At 32.6% G+C, this 13,612-nt stretch overlaps 1 protein-coding gene across 1 annotated transcript; it reads right to left on the bottom strand.

Moving 5' to 3' along the window:
- Positions 1-771: 771 nt before the first annotated feature.
- LOC118041152 (TMV resistance protein N-like) lies at positions 772-10,408 on the bottom strand. The gene is made up of 7 exons (XM_035048326.2): positions 10,267-10,408; positions 9,506-10,113; positions 6,522-7,614; positions 6,134-6,409; positions 4,995-6,032; positions 4,005-4,903; positions 772-1,455 (listed from the first exon to the last, which is right to left on the bottom strand). The coding sequence occupies exons 2-7, from the start codon at positions 10,009-10,011 to the stop codon at positions 996-998; spliced, it is 4,272 nt and encodes a 1,423-aa protein (XP_034904217.2). The 5' UTR covers positions 10,012-10,113; positions 10,267-10,408; the 3' UTR covers positions 772-995.
- Between the last annotated feature and the right edge of the window lie 3,204 nt (positions 10,409-13,612).

Raw genomic sequence — 13,612 nt, 5'->3', positions numbered from 1 at the left:
GCAAATTAAATCCAAGATGTTCACCAAAGATATAACCTAAAATTACTACCAGCAAACTTTAATTTCCAATATTTCAGGGTTTTGACAGCACCTAGCTAACTTTGGGGATGAAATAAAATAAAGAACCGTGAGAATTGTTTAGAATGATTAGAATGCATGCATACAGCTTGGTCCCATGTAAGATCAATTTTCATGTATTTTGAATGTAAAATGTATATTGTTGGTATTAGAAAATAATATAAATCAAGTTAAATTTGTTTTTTGTTATTATATTAGAAATCTTGATGATCAAACGGTCATAAGTTCAAATCTTATCATTCTTATTTAGTTAATAAAAATTAAAAAAAAGGTAATGTGACCTTATGCAAATTTAAATCCAAAATGCTTCCACTTAAAAAGGGTGTTAGAGAATAATATAAATAATATCTTGAGACCTCATCTAACAGTCTAAACTATTATATTGAATTGATTCTTTAACAATTATGAGAAATTAGTTTTAAAACGTAGTTATTATATTTAAATTTTAATCAAAAATTAAATTGATGAGTTAAGATTTTGTTGAAAAATATTTTTTTGCATGAATATTAATTATAACATGAAATATTAAAATACTTAAAATTAATTATAGATAAATAAAAAATTAATTTCAAAGAATTTTGAATGAAATTGAAGAAAAAAAAATTCATATTCATAAGAAATTATTGGTTTTATCTTTTAGAAATATATATTGTTTTTAATTTAAATCTAACACATACACCCAAAACCAGAGTTAAAAAAATAAGAAGACTAGCGATTCCAAAATAATGGTTGAAATTTTCCAGAGCACGGGCTTTCAGCCATGTAAAAGTTTTAATATGGAAACAATCCTTCCATCCGCAAAACATGAGATTATCCTAAATTTAAGAAGAAAATCCATACATAGTAAAATGTGAATCTAATTACCCCAAACCAAAACCATGAGAAAAAACTGACGAAGATCTTCAAGCTAAAGCAAGTTAAATTCCTAACCAAAACCCAGGGAGCTGCTGCTGCTGTTGAAGCACCTGCCGCAACTGCCGCTTCCACTGATGCATCTGTTGCCGCTGCTGCTGCAGCTGCCCCTCCCGCGGCTGTAACACCTGTCCCCATCGCAACTGCAGCACTTGCTCCAGCAGGTGCTGCAGCACTTGCTCCAGCAGGTGCTGCAGCCCTTGCTCCTGCCGCTGCTGCAGCACCTGCTTGAGCACCTGCTGCAGCTGCTCATCAAGCTGCTGCTGCTGCAGCAGCTGCCCTAAGAGCTCCTGCTGCTCCTGCTGCTGGAGCACCTGCTCCTGCTCCTGGAGCAGCTGGAGCACCTGCTCCTGGAGCAGCTGGAGCACCTGCTCCTGCTCCTGGAGCAGCTGGAGCACCTGCTCCTGCTGCTGGATCTCCTGCTCCTGCTGCTGGAGCACCTGCTCCTGCTGAGATATAGTAAAACTATACATGGAATCGATGTTACATATTTTGTTGGGTGTTAAAAAATAATAAAAAAAAATTTATAGATAGATTTTTTCCACATGTTTTTGTATTTAAAAAATTCCAAGTCAAAATTAAAAAACAAATGCATAAATTCACATGAATAAAAAATTATGTGTGTTAATAAGTAAAAAAAAAAACAACAACTATAAACTATAACTAAAAAGTGAAAAAATTGAGAAACAAGTGTAGATTAAGATATTTAATTTTTTAAAAAAGATATTTACGCGATTATATTTACTAAATTTATTAATCAACTATAAACTATAACTAAAAATAAAAGTGGAAAAATCGAGAAACAAGTGTAGATTAGATTAAGATATTTAATTTTGAAAGACAAGATATTTACACGATTGTATTTACTAAATTTATTAATTAGAACAAGTTTTTTATTCAATCAAACGATAATAAAAATAAACATACACATTAAATTGATTGAATACAATAAAATAAAAAAAAATATATGTAAGGCTTCACATATTAAAAATATTATTTGAAAATAAAAATTTTTATTTTCAAGAATAAAGTTCATCTATACAAAAAATTTAAAAAAAATTATAAATGAATCAGAAAATTTTTCTCAAAAATTAAATGTATAACTAAAAAATAACAATCATTTCAAAGAGGATCTCTATACAACATATATAAAAAAAAGGGAGAGAGAGAGTTAATCTAAATATAAATTAAAAAAAAAACATATAATAAAAAAAAAAAAAAAGTAAACATAAGGCGTTATTGGAACTACTAAGTCAAGCCAATCCAATTGCCACATTTTGTTATGGCCCACGCCCACTAACCTTTTTTTTTTGTTGCAAGAAGTTTGCAAAAAAAAAAAAAATAAGATGATGCTTTTTATATGCCAAATATTTGTTTTTCTTACAAATACGTTATGCATGCATATTTTTTCGATGCAATTTTATACATAAAAAAATTTAAACTATATTTTAAAAAGCTCATATATATATATATAATCAAATAAATTAATAACTATGTAAATTAATAATAATAAAAATATATTAATGATAGCTAAAAATAAAATTAAAAATTCAAATGTGTTAATAAACGAAACATTTATCCAGCTATATTTTTCAAATTTATTTATTAAAATTTATTTTTTAATTCAATCAAATAATATTAAAAAAAACACACGTAGTAAATTAATTCAATCAAATTTATGCAAGGTTGTTGTACATATTATGTTATCTAAAAATAAATATTTTTTATTTTTTAAAATAAATTTCTTTTATACAAAAAGATAAAAAAAAAAATTATTGATGAATCATAATAAGTTTTTTAAAAATTAAAAATGAACAACACCATAAAAAACAATATCTATCCAAAAATAAATAAATAAACAAAAAAATAATCATAGATGTTGAATATTAATTGAAACATAAATTTAAAAAATATTTTAAAAAAAATATATAAAAAAACTATCAGTAAAAAAAGCAATATGAGAGAGGGAAAAAAAAACATTGTTTTGTTGTTGTGGATTAACTCGTTAAATCCGTGACCCGGAGCATAACCTCAACCGGGTTCAATATTGTTTTCCCTTTAAATTCATATTCTACCTTTAACAAAAAAGAAATTAAATATGTGACTCAGACCATGAACTCAACCAGACTCTATATTGTTTTCTCTTAAATTTATATTCAACATTTAAAAACAAATACATACAACATTATAAAAAACAATTTATATTAAAAAAAGGTTAAATAAACAAAACAAATCACATATGAGTGATATTAATTGAAATATAAATTGAAAATGAGCTAAAAAAGGATATATATATATATATATATATATATATATATATATATATATATATAAAAGATATCAGGAAAAAAAAGCAACATTAGAAAAAAAAAATAATTGTCCGGTTATTATGAACTTAACTCGTTAAACCTGCACCTCAGTTCATGAATTCAACCGGGTTCAATATATTTTTCTTTAAACCTTAAAAAAAATTAAATATATGACTCGGACCATGAATTCAATGAGGTTCAATAATTGTTTTCTCTTAAATTTATATTCAACTTTAAAAAAAAAATCGAAAATTAAAAATGCACAACACTATAAAAAATCAATCTTTAAATAAAAACCTCAACCAGGTTGAAATTGTTTTTTCTTAAATTTATTCTCAACCTTTAAAAAAAAAACTTGTGACCTGGATTATGCACTCAACCGGTTCAATATTTTTCTCCCTTTGAATTTATAACAAACCTAAAAAAAATAAAGGAAATAATATCGTCTACAATAAAACATATCGGTTTAATCCAGACCATAAATTCAACTAAGTTTAATATTAATTTTTCTTAAATTCATAATCTACCTTGAAATAAAAACTTGTGTACTGAACCTTGCACGGTGTTTTTCCCATGCAAAAAATAACAAACCTAAAAAAAAAATATTAAGTTTTGAAAGTTGATATTTTAGCATTCCCAATTTCATTTACTTGAAGTGGTTGATAAGTTGAGCTACATACACAAAAAAGAAGAAGTAATTATTACCTTTCCGTTGCAGATAAAATCTCAATTTCACTGAGAATATCCATCCATCTTTGTATCTTCTCCTTGTTTTCCCTGAGATTTTTTCCAATCTTATCAAAGACAATTGTGTAACTCTCTGTTTGATCATCTATCTTTGATTGTTCGACATCACAAGAAACTGGAAACATAGTGTTCGATCTCATCTCATCCACGAATCTGACAATCTTGACAAGTTCTTCATAGCACCAAGGTAAAGAAGCACAATCTCCTGAAAATATAATAATTGACAGGCCTGATTCTTTAATGGCCTCAAAGAGTCTTGATCTAATTGCCATTACTTTCTCTGGTTCCTTCCCGATTGGGACAATGAATCTCCTGGCTCGATTTGCGACTTTGAAGCCAGGGAAAACATTGGCCTTCCATTGATGGTACGAAGAAGATAAAGCTAAAGAAGCTTTCAATAAAGAAACTGCTTTTTTGCTTGTAACAATAAAATGGGCAGAAGATGGTCGTGGTCTAATATATACAGAAGATAATAAACAGACACCACAATTCTTCAACTTTACTCCTGGCTGGAAAGAATGAAATGACAACTCAATGTTGCTAAAGGATCCATGCTTCCATTCTTTAAGCTGATCAAAAGATAGATAGAATAGCCAAAGATGATCTGACAGAAGTTGGATAGAGTTACAACTAATACACATCGGCAAAGGATAATTCTCTCTTCCATTGGCTTTGAAATAACAAAGAAGAGAAGGACTTCCACCATTTGCACTAAATGCAACACACGCAACAAACCCCATGCTCGAACTAGGCACTTGCACACTAATTGAAGATCCCTTACTTTGATGGTTAAACCAGCTTGGAATTTCATTTCCTGGAACAACGATACCAAATCCAGGTCTTGGATTAGACAAACCCTGTACCATGAAGAACCAAAATGTTAGATAGATAGAGGGAGAGGGAGAGGTAGAGAGATAGAAAAAGGGTGGGGTTTGAATAAGAGAAGACCTGGAGGTATCTTTCAAGCATGGTCAACCCCAAGCTGTCTTGGCCTTTATGCTCGTACAATTCCCGACAATCAATACATAAGAACTCTAATCTTTTGGAACTGCTTAGCTTTATCGGATCTGGAATTTCTTTTAGGCGTATACAACCATTCAAATTTAATGTTTGAACTTTTGATGGAACCTCAGGCAATGATTCAAGCATCCTACAATCCTCCAAGACAAGCGTTTCAAGTCTAGAAAGCTTATTTATGCTTCTAGGAAGGCTAACAAAGTTATTCCGGCTCAGATCTAAAGACTTCAATGAAGATAAGCAACCAATATCTTCAGGAAGTGCCCCTTCTCTTAGATTGCAAGCGCATAAATCCAGTACTTCTAAAGAGCACAAACCCGACAAAGAAGGCAACCTTTGATCTGTGGGATTCACAGCTATTCTTTTGCATCCATCAAAAGATAATACTTTAAGATTCTTTAAAAGAAAAATGGATGCTGGCGGTTGTCTTATTGAAGTTCCACTTACATCAAACTCCTCCAAACTTTCAACTTTCCCCAAATTCTCTGGTATATTTTCAAGCTCAAAGCAGCCAGACATATCAAGTTTTTTAAGGGATTTCAAGCAATGTATGCTACTCGGAATGCTTTTAAGGTTCTTGCAGTTGTTCATGCTCAATACTTCTAAGCCAATCAAATGACGAATTGATGAAGATAGTTCAGCAATACCAGTCTCGTCCAAACAAAGCTTCATCAAACAGTTCATGTTTCCCACTATATTTGGAAACTTCTCAAGTTTTGAGCAACCATCAAGAGTGAAAAATTTAAGCGATTCCATTTCAAGGTTGCTTGGGAGAATCCTAATACTTTTGCAATTCACAAGATTCACATATTGAAGCTTCTTGTGATGTCCAAGTGATGCATGGACCTCAGACAAACTTGTACAACCTTCAAGAATAAGACTCTCGAGATTTGGAATTCCAGTAAGATCTGGAGTCTTGGACAGGTTTAGTGAGTTGCTGAGATTGATGACTTTCAAATTAACAGCACTCTGCAATCAGGCAGGGGTGAAGAAATATGGACACTATTAACATACATATATAGGAAAACGTTAAAAAGAAATACAAAGGCCCTTAAATTAGGTGATCTCACCTTACACCCATACCATAATTGCTCCAGACTACTGTTAGCCATGTGAATTTCAACTAGCCCATCCACCTGTAAACCAGCTGGCAATGATTTTGAAGGGTAAGAATGCCATTCAAGAAATCGTAACTCATTGGAAAGATCTTCAGGTCCTTCAGAAAGCTGCAGGTTGTCGATTTTGAGCAATCTTAGTCTGCTCATTTTAGAGAAGGCTTTCATGTTCCATTGTGCCTCTCTTATTCCAGGCATGTCTAAGAAAATGGCTTCTATTTTTTCTTTTCCCTGTCAACCAAAAGGGAATACAAGTTAAAAACAAATAAAAAGTAAAGATGGAGCATACATTAAAATAAACTTTATGAAATCTTATGGATAATGTTCTCTATTAGCTACTCACTGTGTTTTCCATCAGTGCAAGGCAGACATCCTCGTATGTCCACAATCTACTGCGCTTTCCAGGCTCTTTAGGGTCTTCACAACGAACAATTTCCTTACCCATTATCTGTAATAAATTATGCATCCAGACTTGATCCCCATAGACACTTATGAGAGATCTCTCAATAAGAATTGGTATTCCAATACCTGCATTGAATCCACAGATGTCAAGTATTCTTGTTATTCGATCTTTTTTAAACCCCTTCAGGAAACATGCAATGTCTAAAAATATTTTCTGATCTGATTCATGGAGACCATCAAAACTAATGCGAAGCACATCAATGATTTTGCAGTCAGGAATCTCATTCATTCTATTAATTGCACCTCTCCATTCAGGGATACTTCTTCCATACAAAAACGAACCTATAACTTCAAGAGCCAGTGGAAGGCCATTAGCATAACCCACAACTTGCTTGGATAGTTCCATGAAATCTTCAGCAGATTGGTCATTTTTGAAAGCTTTCTGGCTGAATAACATAAGAGCATCATCATCATTCAATTTTTCAGCCTCATAAATTTTAGTATCATCATTTCCAGTAAACACATTTGTATCTCTGCTTGTTATGATAATTCTGCTCCCTGGACCAAACCATCCAGGCTCTGCAGCCAAGAATTCTAGTTGTTTTTTGTCATCTACATCATCAAGGATAAGAAGAATCTTTTTAAGCCGTAACCACCGCTTGATCATCTCAATCCCTCTATAAGAATCACATACAGAAGCACGTTCCATTAAGATTTCAGAAAGAAGTTGTTCTTGTAAATGGCGTGGTCCATCTTTCTCAGCAAAAACTTCTCTGACATTTGCTAAGAAGCAACTGCCTTCAAATTTCCAACGAATCCTATCATATAGTACCCTTGCAACAGTCGTCTTACCTATGCCACCCATTCCGCAAATCCCTATGAAGATTGCTTTGCCTACTTCTTCACCTATATAGCCATTTAATACCTCTACACGAGAATCTATTCCAACTAATTTTTTGCTAATTGTTGGCAGAGTGACACTTAGTTTGTACGATATGTATTCAACAATTATTTTAATTGATTCCGATTCATTCCTGCATAGGAGGGTGCAAAATGTTAATCATGCAGTGTGCAGAAATCAAATCAGATAGTGATAATGGGAAAATAAACATTAGCATATTGTAGCTCGAAAATGTATGGCTGTTAGCCGGAAATTAATACACCAACCTTTGAGAAAAATAGGGCACTGATAATAGATAGCTTCAAGAACAAAAAGGAAAAGGAAAGAATAAACTGAAAAAGGAACTAGGATTGTATTGGAAGCATGCATACAAGACCAAAAGCTAGGAAATAAAATATCCACTAAGTTTGGTTTTCACATACCAAAAAGCAAATGGAGTTCTATCATATTTGTTTTACGACCACTAAGATATTTTTATAATTATTTTTAACAAAAATTTCAATTATCTTGCATAATTAACTTTTAAAAAATAGCTTTAAATTTATTAATTTTTAAGTTTTTTCCCATATTAGCATAGTCCTAAAAAAATTTCTCAGAATAACATAGTTTGGTTGCGCAAATTCAATCCACACAGATGGACTGATATGGCATATGCGTCTCACAACTCAAATTTTCATAACCCATTTCTTCGTCTTTCTTCTTCATTTAATCTTTTATTTGGTCTTTCAAGATCTATACAATCTTAAAATTAATTTCAATACAATGATCATTTCATTAACATATATATTATCTGTCATACCTTGAAAACTGAACTATACATGGTAACCTATTAAAAATACTAAATAACCCTTCAATAATTATATAATGATAAGATGTGTAGTTCTTTAAATAGATTTTTGGCTTTGCTGTGCTGTGTTATAGGTTAGATTTTTTTTTAATTTTTTAAAAAATATAATTTTATTGTGCTGTGAAAAGTGAATTTAAAAAAAAAGCTTCTAAACTAATTTTTTTTTTGTTTGCTTTTAAAGGCAACTATGTAATTACACCGTATAAAAAATTTAAAAAAAATACCAAATTACTCCCTAGTAATTCTATAACGACCATAAAAGACCTTGTTATCCCTAATAATTATTTTTTTTAGAGTGAAAAAATAGTAAATTCATTTTTCCGATCCATGGTAAATCAAGATATTTTTACTGTATTTTTCCCATGAGCTTTAAGTTTTTGTTAATACAATTGATATAATTGTCTTATTCTAAAATAGATTCAGAAAATAGTATTCTAATCATACTAAAAATGTCTTTGTAATATTGATATTTTTATAAAGATGCCACAATAAACTCAATTAAATAATAGAAAATCCTCTGTCCGAACAAGCTAATTTTACATTAATTTTATTTTAAAAAAAAAAAACAAAAAGACACCTATCAAATTTTAATTCCAAATTAAAAAGAAAAAAATATAAATATAAATTTTCACAAAAGATAAAAAGAAATTATAAATAAAGTTCTCTTTTATTTATAAATAGTTGGAATTTTTTAATTCATAATGGAAAATCTTTTTATTTTATTTTGAAAAGCTAAAACAAATATATCAAAAACTTTAGTCAATGTTTTATTTCTTATGATGAATATGTTGTCATTTCTTCACAATTTTTATTTTTTTAAGCAAACGTTTTATTTGTTAATGCTAGATTTGTTTTTCAACTTTTTTTTGACATTTTCATTTTTCTATCTAATATTTTTTTATTTTCAAAATATAAAGAAAAACCTAAGAAAAGAAAGAAATTTTATGTAAAATTAGAATGCATATGAAAAAAAATATACATTTACTACCAAGTTTTTCGTCAACAAATCCACAATTTTTTCATTCATTGAATATTATTTACCATCTTTTGATTAACAAAACTCAAAGAACACTAAAGCATTTGCTAATTGATTTGCTAGAAAAAAATATAATAAATTGAAAAATAATTTTTCTAGTGTGAACAAAACATTCAAAAAAGAAGTAGATAGATGATTTACCTATCTCGCACGTCCCAGCCTGATAGATTAGCCACCGTAGAGAGACAATCTTTCCAGTTCCGGACCTTCTCCAAGTTTTCCTTGAAATTTTGTTCATGCTCAACGAAGGCTTTCTCATATTGCCCTTTCTGCTCGGCTACCTCTGAGGGATCCACATCATAAAAAACTGGCAGAACAGTGTGCCCCGTCTCTTTCTTGCACTGAACAATCTTGACAAGTTCATCCAAGCACCATGGTGAAGAAGCGTAATCTCTTGAAAATATAATGACTGAAAACCTTGATTCTTCGATGGCCTTCCAGAGAGCAGGTTCGATGGTCTTTCCTCTCTCGAGCTCCCTATCATCTATGTACACATAGATGCCTCTCTGTGCCAGATTAGAATATAGATGACTAGTAAAGTTGTTCCGCGTGTCTTTGCCTCTAAAACTAAGGAACACATCATACATATCTAGTGGAGGAGGAGAAGATGAAGATGAGGTTATTCCTTTGACGCTGGTGGAAGCCATGAAAATCCCTATAGCGATAAACTAGTACCGATCCCTTCTGGCCTCAACTAGCTCGCTTGGTTCAGCAATTGTTTACCACGCTATTTTGTATCAGGCCTGCTCCTGTGGTCAAACATGAAACAGAAGGTAAGATCAAGAAATTCGGCAATTACATCTACCAATTAGCAATTTCAAGCTCGAACATGTACAATTCTACTTATAAATCAGAAAACACCAAATTTCTACAAGTATAACATGAATCTAGACGAAACAAACCGTGTGGTAAGTGTTGGCTAAAGAGGCACAAGATCCAGCCAGGCTCAATATTTTTTCTTCTTCTGGTATCTTAGTAACCAACTTCCAAAGCCCTTTACTTTCTTTTTATTCCATTGACTTCGAATTTTTTCCGATTCCTTTAAGTCAAGAACTCGTAGTGGTAAGTTTCCAATGATTTTCTTACGGATCTTACACTGTAAAGAAGATGGACTTTCGGTGGAGAAAAAGTAGAGAAAGAAATGAAAGGGATATCGAACGCGCATTGAGCAGCAGAGGCACCTTCCTGTCAAGAGCAGGGGTGGGGCCACGCACATCACAATTGTTAAAATAAATATTTTTGGACTTATTTTGTCTCTTTCCCTTTGGTGCCTTCCTCACCCTTGTAATTCTGCATAAGAGCAACTTCAATACGATTGTAGATACAATTTTGTGCACCTGAAATCAAACAAGCACACGTATACAAATATATGATTTTATTAAATATATGAAAGGGTATAATCTCTATGTAATATATTCTTTCAAAAAAATATGACAATCCTTTGATTCTTTCCTTGAATTTGATGTATGGTGACTTGATTTATTTAAGTAATCAAGCCAAGATTTGTGCTTTGCAAGAATGCGAATTTGGGCTTTTATTGCGAAGCGAGATGTTGTGATTTGATGCTTTGAAGAGTACCTTGATTTGTCTTCAAAGTATTGTTGAAGAACTCTTATGGGGCGTTTTGGCTTGATTCAACAGAGCTTCGTTTTTTTTAGACTTCAAGCGTAGATGAAGGAGGCTTGAGAACTCTTTGAGAGAGAGCTTCCTTGCTTGAAGAGAAAGTCTTGAAGAAAATTTGTATCTTCCGGAATCCAATCCCTTGCCTTTAGGTTGAGGCCCTCTATTTATAGAGATCTGTAGGGGCTCTAAAGTCCTTTTTCAATGCCACGTGGCATAATTTTATTGGTTGGTCTTTATTGACAGGATCTTGCATTTATGACAAGATATCTTGAATATCTCATCCCAAGTGTCAACTTTTCATTGACCAAGAAATATATGAAGGCTTATTTATTTTCCATGTCATTTATTTCAATTTTATTTTATCCTTTCTTTTAAAGAATAAAATAATACATGGTGAAATTTGATTGGTAGAAAATTTGTGTTTCTACAGATGCCTCCTCGAGACAAGTTCACTTATTTTTGGAACAAGTGGGCATATCTCGAAAAATATGATTGAGAGGATTTTATATTTCTGACTAAAATTTGATTTGATCATATTAGATTTTCACAAGAAGCAGATAAATTTTATTGTGAAAATAAAATATGATAATCAAAATTGAAATTTTATGGATCAATTTTGATTGAGATTTATCAAATCAAATGATAGAATATTCAGGTCCAACACCTCATTTGAAATTGGTGCACATTCAGGACTAAAGAAAATTTATCTTTATACCGGAATAGCAACTAACACTTTGATCGGGTTGCAGGATTTTTTTTTTTACTAGAAGTGATCACTGTAACATCTTGTTGTAAAGATCTTGTTGTTCTGAATCCCATGACTCAATTTGTTTGTGATTTCGAGTAGCGGTTGATGAATTATCACATATTAAAGATTTTGATTCATATTCTTTTTCTTCTCTTGATATGCGTGCAATCATTATTTGATGAATTATTTTCTTCCTTCCCGTTCAAATGTTCTTGCCTTTAACAGTATAGGAAATTTGTTGTTTCCTTTTCTTTTGGCGTTAAATGCTTTCACTGAATAGGAATTGTTCTCTTTGGTCTTTACTGTCATGCCTTTTTAACAGTATAGGAAATAGAATTTGACTCCCCTATGCAATTTTCATAGGAGAACACGGCACCCATGCAAGCAAACGGCCTTGTTTTCGCAAATGGGAACCCTTTTTCTTTTCCTCTTTTGTTGAACCGTAGATTTCTCAGAGCTTCATCAAAAAGTATGACTATAAAAGTACATCACCTTGCACTTCTTTCTGTTGTAAATAGCATAGGTTCTTCTTGTTTCTTTATCGTCAGCACAACACTCTCTACCACTCAACACGTTACTGGTAGCTGGCTACTCTACAGCAGGTAAGTGCGTCTTTATTTATTATTTGTTCTTACAACTGTAAATTTTTATTTTTTTGAAGAAGATCTTAACCCAGAAGGAAGATGCCCACCCTATTCGTGCTATCTCCGTATCTCTAGTTATGCAAGTGACTATTCATTGCTAGGTGGCATCGAACCTCCTAAAGCTCATTGAAAGTCTGAAGCGGTTGGCCAAGTCTGCTCCCATGTTCGACTGTTCCATCGAGGGATCTCCTTTGCTGGAAACCAAACCATCACTGCAGCTATTTCAATGTCCTTTCCATCACCAACCAAGTCTTTATCAATGTCAATAGCATCAGATTTATGACCATCAATGTTGACCGGAGCAGAGTTGTGACCCTTAATTCCAATTGCATCAGATCCTTTGCCATCAAACTTTATCCACTAATTTGGCTTTCGGCCTGTAGACCCTTTTGACACCTATTGCTTTCTTCTTTTCTGGTGGATAAGTCAGCTTCCAGGTATCTTTCTTCTCAATGGCATGTATTTCTTCATCCATTGCTTTAATCCATTTCTTTTCTGTGACAGCTTTATTGAAGCTTAATGGGTCACTATCTGCATGAAAACAAAACAGAGTTGTATCTTCCATAACCTGAGTGGTATCGTACAACTCTTTAAGATTTCGCATCCTTCTTGGTCCTTCTGATGAGAATGCTGATGGTGGTGTTGATGATGATGCTCCTGGTGTGTTCCTCCTGTTGAATACAGGGAAACTGTGTACCGGACTTTGTGGTTCAGCTGCTGGTATAAACACTGGACTTTGTGGTTCAGCTGCTGGCACAATCGGTTCTTCTACAGGTACAATCGGTTCTTCGACAAGTATTGTTGGTACTTCTTCACCTTCAAGGATCAAATCAAGATTGATCCATTTGATTGCTTCTTGATCACCATTCCATTCCCAAGATTTATCTTCTTCAAAGATAACATCTCTACTCGTAATCACCTTCTTCGTGATGGGATTATACAGCCTGTATCCCATCCTTCTTTCACCATATCCGACAAAGATGCATTTCTCGCTCTTATCATCGAGCTTTCTCCTTCTTGCATCTGGGATCTTTGCATATGCCACACAACCAAAGACTCGTAGATGAGTAACACTTGGCTTCCTGCTTGAGTGGTGTAGCCACTTGATGAAGTCTCCCCTTGCTCATATCTGTCCTTGAGAGACAGCTTTGCTTGTAAGGCATGTTCGATGGCCTTATCTCCACTTCGCTTTATAATCTTCTGCTCATGAGCTTGCAAAGAACTCATAAGCTC

Source organism: Populus alba, chromosome 14 (genome assembly GCF_005239225.2).
Source record: "Populus alba chromosome 14, ASM523922v2, whole genome shotgun sequence".
NCBI lineage: Eukaryota > Viridiplantae > Streptophyta > Magnoliopsida > Malpighiales > Salicaceae > Populus > Populus alba.
This window is presented reverse-complemented; position numbering and strand designations above follow the sequence as displayed.